Consider the following 25,820-nt stretch of genomic DNA (forward strand, 5'->3'; position numbering starts at 1 on the left):
GCCAACAGCTTTGAAAGGGCAGTAGTAGGCTCACCCAGTCACCTCCCTGTTTCCCTCCCACGAGACTGTAAGAAAAAATCATGAATTGACTATTAAGAAGCCTGACTTCCGGTCCCAGCTTCACCTTTACCTTTCTGTGTGACTTTTTTTCCCTGCGCCTCAGTTTCCCCTCCACACAAGCAGGAGATTGACCACCCTTTTTTTGAGGTCCTTCTAGCTCTCGGAGTCTGAGACTCTGCTCCTTTCCTCGTGTTTCTTGGAGCAGGGGGAGGGAGTGTGTGTGCGTGTATGTGTGTGTGTGTGCATGTATGAGCATATGTGTGTATATCTGTGTGTGTATGGTCATGTGATAGCTGGGGGTAGTCTTATAAAGGGTGGGGATGGCACTTAGGGGAAGGCAGGTGGCCAAGACTTTACGTGCCAGTGGGGCTCAGAGGTTTCCCTGCAGCTAATAGTGCTTGGCACTGTTTAATTATTAAAGGAAAGGAATGAATCCAGGAACACCTCAAAGTCCAGCCTGGTGGTGACTGATATTAACAGATGAGCATAGTGCTGGAAGCAACGGGGCCTGGAGCTTTGGGGCACAGGTACAGGGCTGAGAGAATGCCGCGCTCAACACTGGACTCTGGGGTCAGCCTGCATGCCTATGACATCACGGTTGTGGTTATCTACTTTGTCTTCGTCATCATTGTGGGCATCTGGGTGAGTAAGTCCAGAGTTTGGGGCCTCGAAATGGGGGCAGAGGCAGGCTGTCATTCTTGGCTCGATTGTGGAGCTGGGAACAGGAAGGCAGATCACAGAATCACAGGGGGTCTGAGATGGAAGGGCCTTCAGGAATCATCCCCTCCAACTCCTTTTATAGAAGGGAAGACTGAGGCCCAGAGAAGGGGGAGTAAGTTTCCTAATGTCACACAGCAAGCCAGAGGCAGGGCCAGGCCTGGAGCTCCAGTCTCCTGACTCACTGTCTCTATGCAACTTCTATCTTTGACCCCCGAGCCATCCCTGAGCCCTCTTCCCCATCCCAAGATTCCCAGCCCTGCCAGTGCTTGATTCCCTGCCCTAGCCCAGCCCTCCACTTGCTAGTTTCTTGCAGAGGAGTTGTGCTTTCTAAAAAAAATATTGGGGCTAATGCATTCATAAGGAAGGGAGGCAGGCAAACCCCAAAGTTCTCCATTGTCCACACAAGCCTTGGTGCAGTGGGAAGAGAGCAGGCAGTTTGCAGCTGTGTGGCCTTGGGAATATACTGAGCCTCAGTGTTCTCTCATCTAAACAATGAAAATAATAGGGACTATGTTGTAGAACTGTTGTGACCACTTGGCTACACAATGTATCTATGCACCTGGCATGGTGCCTGGCACACAGTCGGTAGGCAATAAATGGCTGCTATCATCGCCATAGTATTCAGGAGAAATTCCAGCACCTTTAGACTCTGCTGTGAGGCAGACTGTGACTTCAATTCTACTTATGAGGCTGTGGCAAAGCCAGGAATCTTCTCTGGGCCTCAATTTCCTCATCTGTGGAGCGGGGTGAGCAATCCCTGCCTCCTAGGGCTGGTGGAGGAAGAAATGGACACAGATGGTCACTGGCTCCTTGGAGGTAGCTGGCCGTGAAAAATACCAGCTCCTCTGTGACTTTGGACAAGCCATGCCCCCTCTTTGGGCCTCAATTTCCTCATATATAAAATGGGATCCTTTCTGCTCTTCTAGCCTCCCAGAAAATCAGAGGCAACACCAGAAGTTTGTGTAAAAGCTTAACAAGCTCCACATCCTACACAGACTTCTCATTCCCTCGTAACTGAAGTCTTGGCCACACCCCTAGGCAATGTTTTATTCTGTTGTACATGGGGTTGCTGTGAGTCAGAACTGACTCGACAGCACCTCACAACAACAGTGACAAATTAATCATCTTCCCTTAGGGAAGAGAATCTTCTTGATAAACTTCCCCTGCCTTCCTCTGCATCTAGTATTTCTCCCATCTCCAGACCCAATCAGAGACCTGTTGGCTTCAGGATCTTAGTAACTGCTTCATGCTTGTCCTTCCTTCCTCATTGCCCCTGTGTCCCAGAGAAACTCCTTTCCCTCCCCACTCTCCTTTCATGCAATTCTCTTCAGATCAATTCCCCAAATAGGCCCATAATTGACCACCTGCTGGTGTAGGACAGGGGTACACTGCAGGGTCCTAAATGGGGATAAGTGATGTGGTCTGGCCTCAGGCCAGGGCAACAGACGCCCCAAAACAGAGCCCCTCTCACTCTGCCTGGTGCCCAAAGATCCACAGTCAGGGCTGTAGCTGTTTCTGTCCCCCTGCCATCAGGTGTGGGTGTCCTCCCAGATAGGAGAGAAGGGAGAACAGAGGAGAAGGCAGTCTCCCTGTAAGCCACTATACACCTGAGAATGAGACACAAAATCATCTCCTGAAAGCAGGTTTTGGAAGAAAGAAAGGATAAGAGGACAAGAGCATACAAGCATAATAATCTCATACTCTTGCACAGCACTTTGTCATGCATGAAGTCTTTCTATACCCTTTATCTCCTTTGCTCTTCGCACCAGCCCTGGAAGATGACAGCTGAAGCTCAGAGAGGGGAAGCGACTCTCTCAAAGGCACATAGCTTTAAAATGGTGAAACCTACACACTTGCTCAGCTGTGTTTGGCTCCAGATCTCACTCACTGTGGCCCCGTGCTGCCTCCACTGAGGGGTAGGGAATCTGGGTGGAGGACAAATTTGGAGATAAGTGCGAGAAATCCTCATCTCTCACCCTTTCCTTTCCAGTCATCTATTCGTGCAAGCCGAGGGACCATTGGAGGCTATTTCCTGGCAGGGAAGTCCATGAGCTGGTGGCCAGTGAGTTGATCTTCCTCTTTCCCTTCTCGACGTGGAGGCTCCCACCTCTGTTTTCCTCCATCCCCGCCCTCCATGGTCCTCATCTCTTGCGTAGACAAAGGCAGCAGCCTCCTTACTGAATTTCCTGACTCTGGACTTCTCTCCAACCCAAATTCGCCCTGCAGCCTGAGTGGTCCTGTCAGTGCACACCTTGAACAGGCACTTATTGCACATGTCCTAAGTGTAGGCCCTATACTGGGCCCTGAGCATACAGAGATGCAACTAGAATGTCCCTGTCAGATGGAAGCTCACAGCTGACTCATAAGCAACATGATCAGTGTTGAGCTAGAGGGAAGCATAGGGCCTTGTGAGAGCTTGGGGGAAGCCCCCAACTCCCAGACAGTGGGGCTTAGGGGAAGATGGGCTAGGGAAGATTTCCTTGGGAGGGTGACATATAAGCTTAATTTCGAAGAACAGTTAAATAAGGGAAATTATAGAGGTAAAATCCCCAACAACCTTAAGGAATTTATCCCCAAGATCTTTGTGAGTCCCACTTTCTCCCCTCTGCCATCTCACTTTTCTCTTGGTCTTCAAAACTAATTTATGCTTCATGAAATGTGCTGGGGTGAGGTAAGCCTCACCTGGAAAACTAGTAGGGGAATTGTCAGCCCTCAATGGTAGCTGAAGCTGTTTGCACGCCCAGTCATACAAACTCACATACATGACACACGTGTACACAAACACACCAACAACCATCTCCTACTTCTTCCCATTCCTTTCTTGGTTCTCACTGCTTTTCCCACCCACCACTGGTCATAGACTCCCTAAAGAGTTCGGGGAAAACCAGGAGGCCTACAGAGCTTTCTGGAAGGTTCAGGCATCCGGGACATGAAAGGGTAGGGGCAAGGAGATCTCATGCTCTTCAGCATGATGGAATCCCCAGGGATGCAAGGCAGTTCATAGGGCTGCTGCTGCCTCATCAAAAGAAAAAAAACAAAAACTCTTGGAAGACATTTTGCTCAGATGGCACCCAACCAAAATCACAACCCTAGAACTGAGTCATTGGGAAGGAAAAGAAGCAGGACAGAGCACATCTCCTCTGGTCCACTGGGGGAAAGCAAGGGGCCCTGGATAAATGCACAGAGCAGAACTCTGTGTCTCACAGTGGGTAGAGAGAAAGCCTGGGCATGAGGCAAATGTTCTGGCATGAGCCAGGGCTCCTGGCTGTGCCCAAAAGACAGACAGTGCAAAAGTGTGCAGATGTGCCCCTGTGGGAAAGGCAGGATGCTGGTGCCCATTCTCAGGTGAACAGGGGATGTGAGCTCTGTCTCCTTCACCTGAGATCAGGTTTCAGTCTGGGGCCAGAATCAGAACTTGTATGTCTGTATGACAGTTTGATATCTTCGCACACTTCCTTAATTGGCCACCCATCCCTTCCCACACCCTTTGCCAAATACCTCATGTTTCCTTGAGTTATGAGATGGGAGCTCTGGATTGGGTAGGAGAGGAGGTGCCTCGCTGTTTCAATGTATGACTGCATATGAAGAGCCCAGCACAGTGCCTGACACACGGCAGGTATCCAACAAATGCCAGTTCCTTCTCTCCTCCTCATTGTTCCTCTTTCCTCTCCCCACTCTGACCTCAGATTTCCTGAGTCTAGATCCTACTCTCTCTGCTTCTTTCCCAGCTCCTGAAGTCCTCGGCCCTGATTCCAGCTTGATGTATATTACTCCCGACCACTGACCCTTGACTCTGCTTGTGCCTTGCAGATCGGCGCTTCTCTGATGTCCAGCAACGTGGGCAGCGGCTTGTTCATCGGCCTGGCTGGGACAGGGGCTGCTGGAGGCCTTGCTGTCGGTGGCTTTGAGTGGAATGTAAGAAGCTGGCCTGGAGGCTGATCGGGGAAAAGGGGGTCTAAGCCCACCCCGCCTACCTCCATCCCTGGCCTTAACACTGGGAGGAAACTCAGAGGTGCTTGAGAGGCTGAATGGTGAATTAAGAATCCATTTTACAGAGGAGGAAGCCAAGGTCTGGAGAAAGGAGAGGGTCTTCTCAGTGGCCACACAATTACTAACAGGAGGACTGAGATCAGGTCCCATGTTCTCTACCTCCCTGCTCAGGGCTCTCCTGCAACACAGCACTGTCTCTGAGAGGGAAGCTGCCCCTCCATCTGAATTTAGGACCTGGATACCTTCTTCTCCCCGCTCTCCCAGGCAACCTGGCTGCTCCTAGCCCTTGGATGGATCTTTGTCCCCGTGTACATCGCAGCCGGTGTGGTCACGATGCCACAGTACCTGAAGAAGCGATTCGGGGGCCAGAGGATCCAGGTGTACATGTCTGTTCTGTCTCTCATCCTCTACATCTTCACCAAGATATCGGTGGGTACCTACTCCTACGTGGCCATGTCATCTCTTTGAAAAGTCTAATTAGGAAAATGCTAAGGATACTACCATGGACTGGTCACTAAGAGAGAGCTGATAGTCACAGATTGGATGGAAGAATGAATGAATAGAAGAACAGATGGAAAGATGGATGGATGGACGATTTCACTCCTTCATACAGCTATGGATCCACATATATCTAAGATATATGCCCCCTTAGAAGCGGAGGAATCAAAGATGAATGATAAATGTTTGTTGAGTGGATGATAAACCCCATCTCCTAAAAACTCATAATCTAGAATTCATTCTTCATTAATTTATCTTTATCTTTGAATTGTTTCTTCATTCAGCAACCATGTATTAATTGCCTAGAATGTTAGGGTTAGAAAGGTCCTTATTCTTCTTTTTTGACCTAAATTCAGAAAACAAACTTACACAGGTCAAATGACTTCACCAAGTTCACACAGAAGGCTAGCTCTGAGACTGGAACTAAAGTTCAGGTCTTCTAATCCATCCAGGTCTCCTTCCACTCTATCATGTTGTAGACCTTGTAATGGGTTCATAAACGATCATGGAATGGTATCAACAAACATTAAATGTAACTGAGTTACTAAGTTACCAGCTCTAGGGTCGTAAAACTCTTTAAAGCCTCTCATTTCACCAATGCTTGAGAACAACCCTAAGTCAGTTTAGACCAAGGATGTGCCCCAAAGTCCTCTAATAAATCCAAACACATGGATTAGCCTAGAACCTGTGGTTATCTGCATCAGGGCTCCTGCCCCATTAGGTCAGTTGTGGACCCATCTGGTAGCTGAGTGGGGGCCCACAACTCTGTTGGGGAGCAGTTAGGGACACTCTGGGTTCCTACTCTCTCCTTTCAAATGGCCTCTTCTCTAATCTCAACTTTTCCCTTCATTTGCTCAATCTTTCATTGCATTCCTTCATCACCCCTCATAGCCCATAGACTATCCTATCAGTGCTACCATCCAGAATTATTCTCAATTTTGAATCCTTAAGCAGTATGCATCTGCTTTAAAGTCTCTATGGTTCCTCAATGTCTGCAAGATCAAGGCCATACTCCTTAACATGGCACTTGAGGATCACTTTCATTGTGTGGTGAGGGGTGAGGGCACTGAGAAAGTAAATACATGGTGTATCCATGGTGGCCACATCAAGGTCCTTGAGTGACCTGGACTCCTGGCTCCTGGTTCTCTGCAGACCGACATCTTTTCTGGAGCACTCTTCATCCAGATGGCCTTGGGCTGGAACCTTTATCTTTCCACAGTGATCCTGCTGGTGGTTACAGCTGTCTACACCATTGCAGGTAGGGCTAAGGGAAGGTCACATTGAGGTGCAGGCACTAAAAAATAGAGATGGAGAGCCAGGGAGAGTTAGAGAGGGAAGCTTACTAACTCTCAGAGACACAAAGAGAAAGACTGAAGGAGAAAGAAGCACAGAGAGAGGGGCAGAAAGACAGAGAAAACTGATCCTGAGACAGAAAATGAAAAACAGAAGAAACAGAGAAAGGGAGGTAGAGACAGAGGTGTAGAATAAAAGAAAAAGACTGAAAGGCATCATGTCACAGAGCCAAGGGGAGACTGAAAGAGCCAGAAATATGAAACAGAGGCAGAGAGTTGGGAAGGAGGGGCACTAAGAGACACTGAGAAAGGCCAACTGCAACATAGAGTAGGGTGGAGATGAGGAGACTAGTCATTGGACTAGAGTAACTGTGAGGTGCCCTGGGGAAAGCAACAGACTACCTTCTCCTGTCTCCCCCAGCACTCCTCACACAGGGCTGGGTACACTGGGTGACTGACTTGAGGCAGACTTACTGATGGTTAAAGTTGGCCCTGAAAAATGGACATATTTAAATGGGTGTTGGGAGGAGAAAGGAGAGATTAGGAGAGATCATTCTCAGTAGACCTAATGGCACAAGCAAAGAAATGAATATATATAGGGGCCCTGGTGGCACAGTGGTTAAGTTGATACAGCTGCTAACCAAAATGTTAGCAGTTCAAATCCACCAGCTGCTCCTTGGAAACCCTATGGCACAATTCTTTGTCCTCTAGGGTTGCTATGGGTTAGAACTAATTCAATGGCAATGGGTTTGGTTTGTTTTGTTTTGGGTTTATGTATATAAAGAGATATAGCACAACAACCACAGAGCTGCAGGGATAGAAAGTACAAGACCTGAGTACCTTTAACCGTGACCAGCCCTCCATCCTCCCAAGGTGAGGCAGAGGGGGTGGGCACAGGGTGCTGGGATGGCAGGTGTCCAGAGTCCACCTCCTAAAAGGGCTGTGTGTCTTCTCTGGGCTCCCCAGTGTGGCTAAGCACAGGGCAGGTACCCAGAGAGGAACATCCTGTTGGTGCTGACAAACCTTGTCCTTGCATTCCCAGGGGGCCTCACGGCCGTGATCTACACAGATGCTCTGCAAACAGTGATCATGGTCGGAGGAGCCCTGGTCCTCATGTTTCTGGGTAAAGATGAAACCTAACATACCCCCACCTCTCTAACCTGTTTTTGGCTGTCACTCCCATGGCTTGACTGGAACTCCCTAGAACACAGAGTCATGGTCCCCTCTAGGCTGGGGTTCCTAAGAGCAGGACTCCCTGTACACCACACCAAGGATCTCAGGTCTGATCCCATTCTCCCTTCCCTTCCCCATGCCCCACGCTGACTCCAAGCCAGGGATCCTTGCCTGGGACTGGCGTTTGGGTGGGCCGAGCAACAGTCGCGCTCAGCTGGGTCTCAGGGCTGTTTCACTCACTGTGGTCTCTCACCACAGGCTTTCAGGAGGTGGGCTGGTATCCAGGCCTGGAGCAGCGGTACAGGCAGGCTATCCCTAATGTCACAGTTCCCAACACCACCTGTCACCTCCCACGGCCCGACGCCTTCCACATGCTCCGGGACCCTGTGAGCGGGGACATCCCATGGCCAGGCCTCATTTTTGGGCTCACGGTGTTGGCCACCTGGTGCTGGTGCACAGATCAGGTACTGCCCCCAGGCTTGGCTTAGCCCACCACAAAGCAAGTGGTTTCTGCAGGAAAACAAGGCACCCAGAAGCATAGAGGATGGGGACTCCCTTTGGAACTGGTGGTCACTTTGGAACTGGTGGAGGGGCACAATCTGTGACCCATGTCAGGGCTCACCTGTGGCTAAGCTGAGCCCTCCCTGGTCCAAGTGACAGGCCTCTACTGCTGCCATTTTAGGTCATTGTGCAGAGGTCTCTCTCTGCCAAGAGTCTGTCCCATGCCAAGGGAGGCTCCGTGCTGGGGGGCTACCTGAAGATCCTCCCCATGTTCTTCATTGTCATGCCTGGCATGATCAGCCGGGCCCTGTACCCAGGTAAGAGCTAGTCTCCCGCTTTGGGCACTGGCATGTGGGCCTTGCAAGGGGCTTCCAGAGAAGAGGCTCCTGGGCAATGCTGGACTAGAGCAGGGTTGGCAAACTTCTCTGTTGAGAACAGATTGTAAATACGTCAGGCTTTGCAGGCCAAATGTTTCAGTATTTCAGTAGAAGAAATTTGTATCTGAATGCTATTTTTAAATCCTGCTTCCTTTGTATATAGGAAAGACCAATTAAGGCATTCTTGACAACTTTCAAGGATATTTGCCTTTTATAAAGGCATAAGACCTAAAGCCCGAAGGAGCATGTCAGGCTTGTCAGGATAGCAGTACAGAAAAGAAACAGCTATGTCACAATATCCACACACCCATCTGTACCCTGACCCCCTAGACACTTGCCCTGTCAGAGTCACCAATGAACACCTTCCTATAGTGTCAGAAAACAAATATTGGGCCAACCAGGGAAGGCACGAGCCAGGCCCCAGATCACATAGTTTTAACCATCATCACTTCTTCTGCAGATGAGGTGGGCTGTGTGGACCCTGACATCTGCCAAAGGATCTGTGGGGCCCGAGTGGGATGCTCCAACATCGCCTACCCCAAGCTGATCATGGCTGTCATGCCCGTTGGTGAGTCCCCATTTCCCCAGCCTGCACTCCCAGCTCCCAGCCTCCTCCAAACCCCACTGCCCAGGACGCTAAGAATGGACAGGGAGGGGAAAGAAAAATATCCACCTCCACATTGTTGCAACACACACACATATACCACCACCACCACTATTCATGAGTGTCTGTGAGGTTCCTTCTCTGTGTCCTGGTCCTGGAGCTGCAGGGATAAATGGCAGGACCTGCGGTCAGGTCTTGTGCTGTCTCCAGGGCCCACAGACTCACAAAAGGTACAATACCATATAATCAGTGTGGTGACACACTGGAGGCTAAGGCAGCCCTAAGGAGGCACCTGAAGTATTTCTGTGTAGACTTCAGAAGCAGAGGGACTGAAGACAACCTCCCCCTCAGAGGATGTCATGGCCAAGCCTCCTTTAGTGGTGCAGCCTTTACCTGAGGGCAATGGAGAGTCACAGGGGTGGGGGAGAGTTAGGCCAGAGAGTGCATGATCCCGGTTGGTCTTTAGAAGGTTCACTCTGCGTGGTGGATTCCACATGGAGGAAGCTCAGTGAGAGATAGGAAGATGATTAAGGAAGTGTTTGCAGTCATCCAGGTGAGCTGTGAGTTATCCTTCCCTCCAGTAGAATGAGAAAGGAAGTAAAGAGATAGTGACAATGGCAGCAGGCCCATTCATTGTGCAGTGCAACCACAGAGGGACCTATTGATGGTGGTAGGGAGAGGAGAGGAAGGGGTCTAAGCTAACCTTGAGGTGTCTGGTATGGGGGACTAGAAAAATATTATTGACCAAAGAGGGAAGCTGAAGGCCCCATGGCTTCAGTTTGGGACATCTTGAGTTCAAGCCTGCTGTGAGTCTTCCAGGGAGACATCCAGGAGGTGGTTAAATATATGGATCTGGAGGGGGAAAAGACTGAGCTGGGACAGGACTAGGACTTATCTCCCCAGGAGTGAGTGAATGGTCAAATTTCTAGAAGACTTGTCATTAGGGTCACAGGGCCTACAGAGATTAGTAGGCCCCACCCTCTCTTATTACAGGTGGAGAAATAGGCCCAGAAAGATACCAGCCCAAGGTCATTCAGCTAGTTATTGCAGAGCCAGGAAACAAACCCAGGGCTCCTGCCTCCCAGGCCAGGGCTTTATCCTGCACCACAGTGTCAATGGAGAAGGTACAAAAGACTCAAGTTATTACCAATCGCCCCTTGCCCAAGGACCCGCTAACCCAGAGTGTCTACAACTTGAGACCAGACTGAGATGTCAAAGCTGCAGAGAACCTTAAAGACCACCCAGTCTCATACACGCCTTAATGGTATAGATGAGGCAACAGAGGCTCAGGGCAGGTAGATGACTCACCCAAGGCCCTAAAACAAGACAGAGTCATAGCTTAGCCTGGCCCAGGCCCCTTGCCTCTAATTCTGTGGACCTCCTGGATTCCATATCTGTCCCGGATGGGAACTGCATCCGATGCCTTCACTATCCCACCTACACCCCCAAACCCCTGACTCTGCTTGATGCTGTAGTCTGCATGGTCCCTGGCAGAACGGGCCAGCAGTCCACAAATACCTTGTCTCTCCCCAGGCCTGCGGGGCCTGATGATTGCCGTGATCATGGCTGCCCTCATGAGCTCACTCACCTCCATCTTCAACAGCAGCAGCACCCTGTTTGCCATTGACATCTGGCAGCGCCTCCGCAAGAAGGCCACAGAGCAGGAGCTGATGGTGGTGGGCAGGTGAGCTGGCCCGTCCTTCCAGAACGCCTCCTTCCTGTAGGCAGAGCCCCCCTCTCTCCTTTCCTTTTTCCCATCTCCTGCCTGTCCTGGGTTTCTGTGGAGGGGATGTCGCTTGTCTGGGTCCTGGGCTTGAATCAGGGCGCCACCTTTCCATGTGATCTCAGGTAACTCTCTCCCCAACTCTGGACCACACTCACCCCTCCAGGAAAATGGGGAGAAAAGGCTCTTTCCTGCCTGTTTAACTTCCTCCTGGGATTGGTCAGCAGGGAAAATGAGTGAGAGCAAGAAAGTGCTTAAGAAATAAAAGGTGTACTATGCAAGTGGGAGAAAGGTTAGCATCTTATTTCCAAGGTCTTTCGGACAACTCAAGCTGTCATCCCAGGATAACAGAAGTGCTATTAATGCGATCCATCAGACTCACCCTGAGCATCCTCCATGCATCATATTCTTGTGCTGGGGACAAGGATAAGTCATGTGGCCCTGCGCTCAGGGTGTTCACAGTCTAATGAGAAAGACAGAAACACAGGTAATGCGGTGAGGTGCATGCATTGACGGAGCTAGTCATAGGAACATTGTCTCTATGTGATGCAAAGCCTTGAACACCCAGCTAAAGGATTTTAACTTTATCTTGTGGCTATCAGTGTTACACTTTTGAAAATATAACTTGGTGGTTAATTCTTCTTTTTCTCTATAAGCTGGGGGTGGGGGGGGGGAGTTGTAACTAACATAGGGTTAAGGGGCCCTTTCTGAAATCTTTGCCCTGTGATTTAAACTAAAGTGCTATTCTCCCTCCTCCTCCTTGCTAGGTGGGTAATGGAGTTCAGCTATCTTGTTCTTTTACATCTCCCTGTCTTTGCTATTACTATTCCTTCCACCAGGATGCCTTCTACCTGTGTCTGCCCAATGAATTCCTCTGTCTACCCATCTGTTAGTCCCCAGCCCCATGTGCAGGGCTGACCCATGGCAGGACCTAAGTGAGGCAATGGTTGCGCAAAGAGGAGATGAGCAGCAGCGAGGCCACTTGGGTAGTTGCTGCTCTCAGTGGAGCCCAGCAGAGGGAGGAAGAAGAGAGGAGATGACAGGTGTAAAGAAGTGTCCCTGTATCTCTGTGCACCCTAACTGCTGAGTTTTGTAGCCACTTTTTTCACCCATCACTGGAGTTTGGGCGCCATCTACTGTCCATACGCATTATTGTGCCCAACACAGCCAAGAAGCGTTTTTCTTCATCTTGTTCACACATCTGCAAGAACACAGACTTAGACATGAGCCAGGATCAGTTGAACAGGAGTCAGGAGTTGGGGAAGGTGGATTTCCTGCCCTGATCCCAATGCCAAAGTAAGGGATAAAGGTTCAGAGCTAGAGGACCCTAGAGGAGGGAGGAGACCCCTGGAGAAGTAGGTTGTCCTGGACAGGGTTTGGACACCAACGAGGAGGAAATGCATTTCCAAGAAATGACCAGAAGGCTATTTACGGAGGGAGAGGTAGAAGGCACTGACTTCTCCACTTAGTTGTCTAGTGCTGCTATATCAGAAATACCAAAAGTGGATGGCTTTAACAAAGAGAAATTTATTCTCTCACAGATTAGAAAGCTAGAAGTCTGAACTCAGGCCACCAGCTCCAGGGGAAGGCTTTCTTTCTGTATCGGTTCTGGGGGAAGGTCCTTGTCTTCAATCTTTCCCTGGTCTAGGAGCTTCTCAGCACAGGGACCCCAGTCCAAAGGATGACTTCTGTTCCCGGCTCTGCTTTCTTGGTGGTAGGAGGTCCCTCTCCTCTCTGCTGGATTCTCTCTTTTATATCTCAAAAGAGATTGACTCAAGATACAGCCTAATCTTGTAGATGGAGTCCTGCCTCATTAACATAACTGCCTCTAATCCTGGTTCATTAACATCATAGAGATAGGATTTACAACACATAGGAAAATCACATCAAATCACAAAATGGTGGACAACCACACAATACTGGGAATCATGGCCTAGCCAAGTTGACATTTTTGGGGAACACAATTCAATTCATAATATCCCCTGAAGAGTAGGTGACTTGCATGACCTTGAAGGCTTCCAGTTCAAAATTGCTGAGGTGTTAGAATTCTGGGTTTCTTAGACTCTGATATTCTGGGATTTTGATGGTCTAAATTTCCAGAGTCATAGCACTTGGGATTCCAAGCTTCTAACAGTCTCTGATTCAGTGACTGTGCATTTCCCCTCCCCCTCCCTTCCCAGTGTCCTGGGCATCACCTTCACCCAGCCCATGCCATGCCACCCTAACTGCTCCTCACAGAGACTTGTGCCCTCCCCGCAGAGCGTTTGTGGTATTCCTGGTCGTCATCAGCATCCTCTGGATCCCCATCATCCAAAGCTCCAACAGCGGGCAGCTCTTCGACTACATCCAGTCTGTCACCAGCTACCTGGCCCCGCCCATCACCTCCCTCTTTCTACTGGCCATCTTCTGCAAGAGGGTCACAGAACCTGTGAGTGCAGCATCACACCCGCCTCTCCCAGTACAGCAGAGGGCTGGGGAGCTGATCTGTCCATAACTTGGTCTGTGTGATCTCAGGCAAACCAACTGCCTCCTCTAATCTTCTATCTCTTCAAACTTAGCACCAGGGATAGACGATTCATTCACTCAACAAACATTGGCCAATCCCCTCTTGGAGGCTCTGAGGATGCAAGGGTTTACAAGGCTAACATAGGCCTGGCATCAGTGGCTGGCAGGGAAGAGAGATATTGAATAAGCAATAATAATAAAATATAACGGCTGGTGTGAGAATAAATAGCAGGAGCACCGAACCTATGGAATGCCTGCGAGGGGGTCAGGGAAGCCTTCCTGAGTGCAGTGACACCTGAGCTGAGATTTGAAGGGTTAATGGGGGTGGGGAGATAGAAATTCCAGATATGAGGAACAGTGTGTTTGAAGGCCCCAAACAAAGTGGAAGACCTCTAGGGTCTATTCCATCTCTAACACTATAAGGGTCTACGTGTAAGTAAAACAAGAGCAATGACAGCAATAATGAAGACAGAGTACGCAGCACAGGGTGTCTGCACACATGTCCTTCACGTAACTTCACTGAAGCCCAACAAGAAGCCTGGGAGGAAGCTAGAGGCACCAGAACTGTAACCTTGGCAACTCCTTAGGTTAGACCAGAAAAGACAGGCCTAAATCTGTTGTTATGCTGCTGTACATAAGGTTTCCACTGGCCAATTGTTCTTTTGTAAGTACATCCATCACCAGGTTCTTCTTCCTAGACTGTCTTAGCCTGGAAGCTTTGCTGAAACCTGTCCACAATGGGTGACCCTGCTGGTATTTGAAATGCCCTGGTGGCATAGTTTCCTGCATGACAGCAACACAAAGGCCACCACATTATAACAAATTTGTCAAGGATTTCATCTTACTTGGACCCACAATCAACATCCATGGAAGCAGTAGTCAAGAAATCAAAAGATGTATTACCCTGGGCAAATCTTCTGCAAAAGACCTCTTCAAAGTGCTAAAAAGCAAAGATGTCACCTTGAGGACTAAGGTGCGCCTGACCCAAGCCATGGTACTTTCAATTACCTCATATGCATACAAAAGCTAGACAAGTGAATAAGGAAGACTGAAGAAGAATTGATGCCTTTGAATTACGGTATTGGGAAGAATATTGAATATATCGTGGACTGCTAGGAGAACGAACAAATCTGTCTTGGAAGAAGTATAGCCAGAATGCTCTTTAGAAGTAAGGATGACAAGACTTTGTCTCATGTACTTTGGGTATGCTATCAGAAGGGACCAGTCCCTGGAGAAGGACATCATGCTTGATAAAGTAGAGGGTCAGCGAAAAAGAGTAAGACCCTCAACAGGATGGATTGACACAGTGGTTGCAAAAATGGGCTCAAGCATAGCAACGATTTTCATGATGGTGCAGGACCGGGCAGTGTTTCATTCTGTAGTATGTAGGGTCACTATCAGTTGGAACTGACTTGATGACACCTAACAACAGCAACAAATCTGTCCTATGTTGGGGAGTTAAAGGGACTCTGTGGACAAGACTCCACAGAGCAATGTGAGAGCTCCAGGTCATCACAAAAGAGATCACAGAAACTCCTCTCCCACAGCATACTTAAGCTTGGTGTCTAATCTTGCTGATAGGAGCCTTAGTGGCATAATCACAAAGGTTAAGAGCTTTGGCTTCTAATCAAAAGGTTGGCAGTTCAAACCCATACAGTGGTTCTGCAGGAGAAAGACCTGGCAATCTGCTTCTGTAAAGATTGCAGCCTGGAAAACCATATGGGGCAGCTTTACTCTGGCAAGTGGGGTCACTATTAGTTGAAAATCGACAGGACAGCACCTAATAACAATAACAATCTTGCTGAGAATCATGGTGCAGAGCAGGACCCAGGTGAATTCTGGATGTTTCTGCTCATTCCACAGTTTTTGAAATCAGGATTAGCATCCCATTTTTGAAAATGCAAGTCCTCTGAGTCTCACATACTGGAAACAAAAGATGCTATGAAGAAGGTAAATGAGGGAGGTACCAGAGCTTTGATAGACAGACAGACAGGTAGATAGACAGGCAGGCAGGCAGGCAGATAGATGATAGACAGACAGAGAGAGAGAGAGAGAGAGAGAGAGAGAGAGAGAGAGAGAGAGAGAGAGATAGATAGATAGATAGATAGATAGATAGATAGATAGATAGATAGATAGATAGATAGATAGATAGATAGATAGATAGATAGATAGATAGATAGATAGATAGATAGATAGATGAAAGCAGGCAGGCAAATAGCGGGAAAAAATACCAAGGAGAAACAAAAGGGAGATCTCTTTTCTAATTTCTCATTTATCAAAACTGAAAGTTAGCAAGAGGGATTCTGGTTGTCTTTGCTTATTACAAAATTTTATACCATTCTAGTTGAATATTGAGTGTCTATTACTAAGTGCTTATTAATTTATCTTATAATTGCCATCTAGTGCATGGAAAAGCTCCACGCCAGTGAGGCTGAGTAACTGATTCAGAGTTATCACAAAATGGAAGGAGGATCCAAATCCTAGTCTGTCTGACTCTGGAGCCCCTGCCCTTTTCAATATACCACACTGCCTGCCTTTAAGGCACAAAGCCTCAGAATTATGGGGAACTCACTAGGACAGACTCACCAAACACTGTAGTCAGCCAGTGGGAGGCATATTTGGGGGCAGAGTGGCTTTTGCTTCCTTGGATCTCCCCCTGGTTCTCACCCTGCCCTCTCTCCATAGGGAGCCTTCTGGGGCCTCCTGTTTGGCCTGGGAGTGGGGCTTCTGCGCATGATCCTAGATTTTGTCTACCCAGCCCCAGCCTGTGGGGAGGTGGACTGGAGACCAGCCGTGCTCAAGGACTTCCACTACCTCTACTTTGCACTCCTCCTCTGTGGGCTCACTGCCATCGTCATCACCACTATCAGCCTCTGTACAACCCCGATCCCTGAGGAAAAGGCAAGTGGATTGCTCACAGTGAGGCCCCAAAGAAATTCCCCCCAACTCTAGTGTCTGTAATTCCACCATTGAGTTTTATGCCATTGTGTTACGGTCTCCCCTGTTGCCGTACAGATATCCTGGGGGTGGGTGAGGGGAAGGTCTCACTGGGCTGTTAATTCCGAAGTGAAAAGAAATTCATTCCATTCAAAATTACTCAGGGAGCACCTACTAAGTACCAGGCATTGTACCGATGTGCTGAATCTGCAAAGATGAATGGTCCCTGCCATTGACTGTTCACAGAGGATAACAGATACAAACGATTATGATACAAAGAGAAAAGTGCAGAAGAACTAGGCTCACAGGGAGGGACAAGCACAGACAGAGAGGATGTCCTCACCTGGGAGTGGATACAAGGGACAGTTTCCCAACAAGGTCACCTTGCGTTCGACCTTGAAAAATGAGTACAGATTTGTTGAATGGTCAAAAAGCAAGTATATGAAAGAAGAAACAGGAAGTCCACCAGATTAAGAGCTCAATCCAAAATCCTTGCCTCTCCTTCCTGACTGATTTACTAGTCCTTGGATATTGACGCCCAGTATTTTGAAATCTTAGAACCCATGACAAAAGTTGGGCCCTGAAATATTTGAGGGAAATCATTAATAATACCCCTTACATGTATGGTGCCTTAGAGTTTATAGAATGACTTTATATCCTTGGTTTCATTCACTGATACAAACAAGCAGGACAAACGTTGTCCCCAATTCACATACGAACCAAAAGAGGCTGACTTCTCCAGAGGCTCATGCCATAAATGATCTCTTCCAGGTGTGGAATCTCTAACTTCTCCTCCACTGTCTGCTTCTGCACTCCCCACGCTGAAGTCTTTCCCAGTTTAAAATCCTTTCCTGAATCATAGGCTCATCTCTAGCCACCGCTACCCCTTCTCCTTCCTTCAATAGCAAACTTTTGGAAAGAATGGTCTCCAGTTACCGCCTCCACTTCCCACCTTTCGTTAAACTTCTCAGCCCACTGACATCTGGCTGTTGTCCCCACCATTCCACTGAAATTGCTCTCATCGAGGTCACCAACAACTTCTTGTTGCTAAAATCAGTGGTTATCTATCTATCGTTACCTCAAGTGAATTTTGAGAGCTAGACATTACTCATAACTTCCTGTTTCCTGAATCTCTCTCCTCTCTTCAATTCCAGGATCTGTTTCATTCCCTTCCCCCCCCCCTTATTTCTGATCACTCTTCTGCCTTCTTCAGGGGCTTTACTTCCTACTCCTTAAACATTATTGTTACTTAGGAACCTAACTATGGTCTGTAACTCTTCTCACCTGACATTGTCCCTGGAATCCTTATGGGGCAGCTCTACTCTGTCCCATAGCGTTGCTATGATTCGAAATTGACTTAACAGCAATGGATTTGTTTTGGTTTGATATTCCTTCAGACTGCTCCCTCCTATCCATTTCTTCAGGCCCTTGTTATTTCCAATCTCACTTTCACAACATCCATTTAATTCACTCTGAGAGATCTTTCTAAATCCCAGAGCTTATACTCCCTTCTTTTTGCCTAAAGTCCGCAGTGATTCTCAATGGCCTGCAATTAAAAAAATATTAATAAAAGTATCAACTCCTCAGCCTGGCCTTCAAAGCCCTTTATTATTGGGCATCTGCCTCTCTGTCCAGCCTTGCACTCCTTTGTTAGTCTGTGATCTCCATGACGTCAGGTTGTGTCTGACTAATGTCTGTATGCAGCACCCAGTACAACCCTGGTGTAGAGTGGGTGCTCAGGGAAGGATAATTTTAGAAGAAAGGGGCAGTCAGGGCTAGTACCCAGGCCTCCTGACTCCCAGGTTGCTCTGATGGCTCCCATGAATGAAGCTCTCTTTTTCCGCAGGACTTCTCTCCAAAGGCAACTGACTCAAGACAGTATTTTCTTTCACTCTAGCTGGCTTGCCTAACATGGTGGACACGAAACTGCCCTCACCCTGAGCTGGAAAAGGAGGCCCATGAGAGCACCCCAGAGGTGTCACAGAGGTCATCCTGGGAGGGTCCTGCAGGAGGTGGAACATTAGAGAACTCTAATCAGTACCAAGAGCAGCCTGGAGGTAGGGTGAGGGCATGTTGCGGGGTGGTGACAATCACAGGGAGCAATGGGACAGACACCATGTCCTGGGGACCCCTTGCCACATGGCTACTGAATTAGTTGAGAAATAGGACAAATGAGTAAGGCAGATGAGATCCAATGTATTGCCCTCATTAATTATAAAGTGTAGGTGAAAAGACTCGTTTTCTATCCATGGGGAGATGTACTTCCTAATCCCAAACCCCAGCTTTAGACAGAGGTACCATCCAGTCACCAGCAGATCTGAACAAGGGCAGAGTGTCTGCCCCCCTGTGAGCATTGCAATGCCAAGAAAAAGGAAGGAGGACCTGAGCCAAGCATGTGCCATTTAACTCTCTCAAATCTGCCAACAGGGAAGTCCCTCGCCTCCCCTGGGTTGAATGTGTATAAGGGCAGGAAAGAGCAAAGAGTGTTACACTAGTTGAGTTCCTTCCACATGGAAAGAAAAACAGCCCCCCCCGCCCCATTGCTCATTCCCCCAATTCTCTTAATGTTATTTATTTTATTTTTTATTTATTTACTATTAGGCTTAACCATTCTGCCTATAGTCACACAAAGGTATGGCTGCCCTTCAGGGAACGTACAGTTCTGTCCATCTTTGTGAGGTTCCTGCAAAACCACCACCACTCTTATGGTCATCCTCCTGGAGTTGCTGATGGTCCATACAAATTTTGCCTCTTTGAGGCTCTGAAATGAGTCAGTGTAGTACATTAACTGAATTTGCTTCAAGGCCACTCCTACCTAAGGTTAAAAGTTATTGTAAGACACAATAATATAACTGTTTTAGACATAATGCAGCTATAACCTTTCTGCAGTGAGATTAAATAACAACTTTTTTTTTATAAGATATTCTGATGGTACATAATAACATTACAGAAATTTCCCAAACTGTGAAATTCTCAAGGAGAAATTAAAGTCCAAAAAATTAAATAAGTTTGTAGGTTAAAGCCTAAAAGCAATTTCTTTTGCTCTTGAGAGTTAAAAATTCAATGACATTTAAACTCTAAATTTATTTCCTGCCTCAGTGAGAGGGGGTATCAGTGCCTGGATGGAATTGGCAGCCGCTCTCTCCCTTTGGCTCAGGCATAGTTCCCTCAGGGTCTCAGAAACTGTCTTTGCTCTATACCCTGCCTCTAGTGTGTCAAACATGGAATAATCCCAGCAAGTTAAGAGGTTATCAATTGAATTATGAAATAAGCAAACCCTAGCACCTAAAGCAGTTATTCCAGACAAAATTATATTCCCCAAATCTAGTATGGCTGTAGCAGAGACCCAGTGATAATTGAGGGTAGGAGAACTCGGAGAAAGTTGTCTAGGTTTCAGCTCATTGAGACGCCAGTTAGTTTATTGATGCCCGGTCCCTGAATCTATGACCTGGAAATTTAAACTCAATTGACACATCTCTAAGCAAGGGGTTAATTTTGGCATGACATGTTCACCATATCTAGGGAAAGAAGGAATCTACTTCTGCGTGCTGTCACCTCCTTGGAGAGTGACAACTGAGACGTTGCTGCTTCATGGAAGTTTAGACATTTACAGTGGAGAACGGCCCAGCCGTCGGCCTCATCTAAAGTGCTTTTCTTTTCCACATTGATTGACATTTAATTTATATTCCCTTGACCTCTTGTGGAATAGAGGTTACAATGCTTGGCTGCTAACCAAAAGGTTATCAGTTCAAACCCACCAGCCTCTCTGTGGGAGAAAGATGTGGCTGTCTGCTTCTGTAAAGATTACAGCCTTGGAAACCCTATGGGGCAGTTCTAGTCTGTCCTATAGGGTCGCTGTGAGTTGAAATTGACTCAGTAGTAACAGGTTTGGTTTTTGGTTTGGATTTTGACCCCCATGAGTCTGCCACCCATCACTGAACTGAGTGTGAGCTCTATGTAGCACCATAGTGTCTACTTTCTCTGTGATCAGGTGTTTCTGCTCTCATGGCCCAGTAACTGCTTCTACTGCCTCTTGCTCTGGAATTAGGTCTAAGAAACCCAATTCCTAAAGCAGCTGTGTCCTTTGTGTGAAATTAACCAATTCAGAGCCAATTTGAGTCCAGGGATAGAGTTGGGACATACTCCTGAGCTTGTGGACTGGCTGCAGGAATTCAAGGCTAGCTTCCCCATTGTGCCTTCCTTCACCTTGACTGAAGGTAGAATTTGAGGCAGCTGTTCTAATCTGCCATCTAGGCTGACATTGTTCTAATCTGCCATCTAGGCTGACATTAGCCATTGGAAGCCAGAATCGTTGTAGAAGTGCTCTGTGACACGTGGATCTTACCTGGTTTGTATTTTAAAAGCTACATATATTCTTATAAGGGCTGTGAAAAGAATGTCTTTCTTGGTTAAATGAAATTTTTCCTCAGCTACATATAATCACTCAACTTCCATGGCATCTGCTGACCTTTTTCTAGGCATAGTTCAATGTCACGTTGCCATCTGCACCCTGAGGCTGCCTGAACCTGCATAGGCCCACGCCTTTCCTCAGATCAGTTTGCTTGCTAGACCCATATGCTGGCAGAGCCAGACCACTCAGTTCGCATAACTTTGCCAAAGTTCTAGGGGCCCTAAGCCTTCCCTGAGGTCTGAGAAGCTCCCACCTTTCTTGAGGTCCATCACCTTTGCTTAAGGTCCCGGGTCTAGAGAAATGGCCATTTGCCTAGAGTTAATGACATCATAACATCCAGAGTCCCATCAAGGCCCTAATATCACATGGTCTAAGGCTCAAAGTTTCTTGCCCAAGCTGCAGCCATTAAAAGCCAATGGCCTACTGTAAACAGCTATCTATAACGTGGAATGTAATACTTTACAAACCTCCCAGGTCAAAACCCACATAAACTCACTTCAGAAAGCACCACCAAATCTCAAATTGTCCTCCCTGGTCTCATCAGTTGCCCCAACTAGTTCAGGTGTATTTTCCTTTGCAAGATGTTGTTCCTTGTCTCTTTCTCAAGGTTTGTGGTCTATACACCAAACGCTGGGGTCTCAAAACTGCTTCTCCCCCCATCATCACAAGGACAGGGCCCTGATCCCTATAAAACATACAGCATGGAAGAAAGCAATCTGAGAGCACAAGCTCTTTGTAGGTGAGGCAGCTACTAAGACAAGAAGGAGAGAGGGAGGGGAAGAGGCTAAGAAGGTGACTCCAAAGGGAAAGAAGAAGAAGCCAGCTGTACTTCCCACAACTGAACCCGAGGATTAGACAGATTTACCCTCTTTAGCTTGCTCGCCATTGCAAGGGGCAGAGTCTGCCCCTGGAGAAGCAGGAGGAATTCCTGCTCCCTCTCTGTATACAGCTTGCTCCCAAAAGGGACAAAGGAGGCAGCTGAGAACTGAGAAGTCCGATGAGAAGATACCCCAGTTATAGACTAAAACATGTTGAAATCCTAACCCCTGTGCCTGTAAATATGACTTGTTTGAAAATAGGAGTTTTCTTTTGTTATGTTAATGAGTTCATGTTAATGAAAGTGGGGTAGTCTGTAAACCTAATCCCTACTGAGAGGTGTCTTACAAACAGAGCAGCATAGAGACACAGAGACACACAGGGGAGGTCAGGCACATCTACAAACCCAGGAAGATCAAGAACGGAGGCAGCTACTGGAAGCTGAAAGAGGCAAAGAATGATCTTCCCCTAGAGACACCACTCTGAATTCAGATTCCTAGCCCCCTCAACTGTGAGAAAACAAATGTCTGTTCTTCAAAGTCACCCATTGGTAGTATTTTTGTTAAGGCGGCACTAGGTAACCAAGACACCACCACTACCTCCATCAAGCCCTCGAAGAAGCAGTTAAAGGTAGGAGGGACACTAATGCTGTTATGTGCAAAAAGCTACTTCCTGCGGCAGGGAAATTCAGTAATAGGAAAGAAGCAGCCACCTCCGCGTGACTTCCCTAAGGCTGCTGTAATAAAGCATCACAAACTAGATGGTTTAAAACAATAGAAGCATATCCTCTCATAGCTCTAGAGACCAGAAGTCTGAATTTGGGCTCTCAGTGGGGCCGTGCTCTCTTCCAAAGCTCTAGGAGAACACCCGCCCTGTCTCTTTTTGGTAGCCCCAGGTGTTCCTCGGTTTATGGTGGCTTAACTACAGTCTCTGTGTCCATCTTCACAAGCGTACCTTCCCTCCCTGTCTCTGTGTCCCTTCTCCTCATTTTATAAGGACACCAGTCATATTGGATGAGGGCCCTTTCTACTCCAATATGGCCTCATGTTGACATTACATCTGCAAAGACCTTATTTGTAAATAAGGCCACATCCACAGGTAGGAAGCATTTGAAGCACACAGACCACAGGTTAGGACTTCAACCTATCTTTTTGGGGGGCACAAACCAATTCATAACATTCTCTCAAAAGGTCCAGAGACAGAAATAGACTTATTTATGTTGTCCTTAGGTTAAAAAGCAAGAAGGCAGTTTATTTCTGTGTCCTGAAAACAAAGTTTTAAAAAGCTAAATGACAACAGAGTGTATCCATAAGAAGTATACACATTCCAGGTTTTAGTCAAATCACATGGATTTTTTTGATATATTCTCATTGAGAACTACTTGAGTGACTCAAGCTCTCTGGGCGTCAGACTTCGCACATGAAGCCCTGTGCCTCGTCTGCCTCAGAGGGTTGTCTGGAGAAGCAAAAGAGAGGCTCTTTGGACTAACCTGTAAAATGGTGAAATCTGGCACAAACACAATGCTGAGCTCTTATTATTTTTCTTGGTGCAGCTCTGCAGTTAACTGCCTATGTGACCTCAAGCAAGTCCCTTGAAAAAAGGAGTCTTTTTGTCCTCTTTATAATGAGGCGGAAACCCTGGTGGCGTAGTGCCTAAGTGCTACAGCCGCTAACCAAGAGGTCGGCAGTTCGAATCCGCCAGGCACTCCTTGGAAACTCTATCAGGCAGTTCTACTCTGTCCTTATAGGGTCGCTATGAGTCAGAATCGACTCGGCGGCAGTGGGTTTGGGTTTTTTTGGTTTTTTATGATGAGAGAGCCAGACTCAGTGATATTCAGGGTCTTTGACTCCCTGACACCTTGAGGCTGCATTAAACTTACCAAGTACCAAGTTCTAAACCATTAAGACAAAGCGTTTCTGATGCGTTATCTTCAACTTCAATGAAAGTTTCCTTAGATTAACTTGATTTTTAATATGCTGTCTGCTAATTCAAGAAAGACATTTTACAAATATTTACTTTCTTTGTTACTTCTTTTAAGCTGCATTTTTAATTAATGCGCTGCCTTTTACCCTGAGAGCGAGACCTCTCCCTGCAGTGGGGAGCATCCTGTGCTGTGCTGGCAGAGCCTCTTTTGTCCACACTGAGAACATTTCTTCCCCAGAACCTCTTCCCACTGCTCCGGCACTGTAACTCATCAAAGCACTATCAAATCTCCATTTTCACTTGTGATCAAAACAACCCAGAGAAGAACAGGGCATATGACACTGACCCTTTTGAGAGAGAGGCATCTGCAGCTCAGAGAAGTTGAGAGGTTTGCACATGACCTCGACAGTCAGCCGGTGGCAGAGCCGGGCCTGAATTGTGGGTACTCTGGCTTCCTGCCCTATGTCCTTTGCATCAACAGGTCTATCAGTCTGTTTGGTTTAAATGCTTCCTCCTTCCTGGGTAGAGATGATGCTCTCCCCCTCTGTCCCCATTTGGGGCCTGGAGTCCCTGGGTAATGCAAACCAGTAATGTGATTGGCTGCTAACTGAAAGGTTGGTAGTTTGAGTCCACCCAGAGGCCCCTCAGAAGAAAGCCCTGGTGACATACGTCCCAAATATCAGCCACTGAAAACCACACAGAGCAGAGTTCTGCTCCTAAACACAGGGGGCCGCCAGGAGTCGGAATCCGCTCCCAGGTTTCCTGGTATCGTCTTCGCTGGCTAACACACCCCCCCCCACCCCCACCCGCAACAATAAGCCCTTGTTATGTAGCTGGATGCTGTGGCCAGGGGCAGAGCTCAGGCCATGCCTGCTGTCAGAGCTCAGTCTAGAGTCCCAGCTCAGCATCAGATCGTGCTTTGCAGAAAGGGCCAAGTCAGTTATCTCCTGTCCCTTTTATTGAACATCCCCATCCCATCTCTTAGCTTTGGTTTCTCACCTTCTTTCTCCCTCCCCTACTCTCTTACCACATCCCTTTCCTCAAACCTTCCTTGTCTCTCCCCTCCTATTCCCCTTCCCCTCTGGCTTTTGTCCCTCTAGCCCCACACAGGTCCTGGGGGAAGCTGCTCTGGAGCTGGTTCTGTGGGCTCTCCGGGGCCCCAGAGCAGACTCTGAGCCAGGCAGACAAGGCTGCGCTGGAGCAGAAGCTGACCAGCATCAAGGAGGAGCCGCTCTGGAGAAGCGTCTGTAACATCAATGCCATCCTCTTGCTGACCATCAATGTCTTCCTCTGGGGCTATTTTGCATGACACCAGAGCCTGGCTCGGCCTGGCTTCAGCAAAGACGGATTAAACACAGCCCAAGCCCAGCCAGCAAGACAGACAAGACACTCTCCTCCCACCCTGCTTTTCAAACTGGAGACCACAGCCACTGAGACTGCAAGAGCCCCTGAAGAGCATTTAATTCAACATCTGCCCTTGACAAGTGAAGAAATGGAGGCCCAGAGAGAGCATGGGTTTGCTCAGGGTCACACAGCAGGCACTCACACTGGGTCTCCTGACTCCAGCTCTTTTCATTACATTGCCTTACATCCTACCTCAAAAATGCTGTTTCCACCCTTGTTGAGTTTATTCAGTAGCTTTTATTGTATGTGCAGTCTTGAGGTTATAAAAGTGGAGGGTACAGAAAAACTGTCACAAGAAATTGCAAAAACCCAAGTATATTTTTGCTCACCCATATCCTCTTCTCCATGCTCCCTTTTTAGTTGCCTTTTTTTTTCATCACTCTGGTTCTCAGATATTAATCGATCCTCAGTAATGTATTGGAAACCCTGGTGGCATGGTGGTTAAGTGCTATGGCTGCTAAACAAAATGTTGGCAGTTCGAATCCACCAGGTGCTCCTTGACAACTCTATGGGGAGTTCTACTCTGTCCTATAGGATCGCTATGAGCCAGGTTTGGTTTCTTAGTAATCTATTTATAGCATGAATCTATCCAGAAGGGCCTTATACTTCCATTGCAACTCTGCAATGGTGGCCGTCAGGCCCAAAGAAGTGAGGGGCCCAGGGTGGGACCCAGGGTGGAATTTAATTAAGCGTGGTGACAGATGATATTTTTGGCAAGGAGCTCTTGGATAAGGGGCTCTCCTTGGCACTACTCAAATCTAGCCTCTTCCAACTCTCACACACAAACACGCGCACAGTCTCCACAGCTTTGAGAAACTTAGAGTCCAGTCATGAAGACACGACTTGTTCAAAACAAGCGGGATCAAGACACTACTCTGTAGTTAGG

The 25,820-nt window shown here is 47.7% G+C and overlaps 1 protein-coding gene across 1 annotated transcript; it reads left to right on the forward strand.

Moving 5' to 3' along the window:
- SLC5A9 (solute carrier family 5 member 9) lies at positions 1–24,839 on the forward strand. Its single transcript, XM_003411189.4, has 14 exons — positions 1–702; positions 2,771–2,842; positions 4,591–4,695; positions 5,035–5,199; positions 6,421–6,526; positions 7,603–7,683; positions 7,992–8,197; positions 8,416–8,551; positions 9,072–9,179; positions 10,749–10,899; positions 13,198–13,366; positions 16,129–16,344; positions 18,278–18,437; positions 24,631–24,839. Exons 1-14 carry the CDS (start codon positions 541–543, stop codon positions 24,837–24,839), a joined length of 2,046 nt encoding a protein of 681 aa, XP_003411237.2. The 5' UTR covers positions 1–540.
- Positions 24,840–25,820: the final 981 nt, after the last annotated feature.

The sequence above is a fragment of the Loxodonta africana genome, chromosome 3 (assembly GCF_030014295.1).
Source record: "Loxodonta africana isolate mLoxAfr1 chromosome 3, mLoxAfr1.hap2, whole genome shotgun sequence".
In the NCBI taxonomy this organism is placed as follows: domain Eukaryota; kingdom Metazoa; phylum Chordata; class Mammalia; order Proboscidea; family Elephantidae; genus Loxodonta; species Loxodonta africana.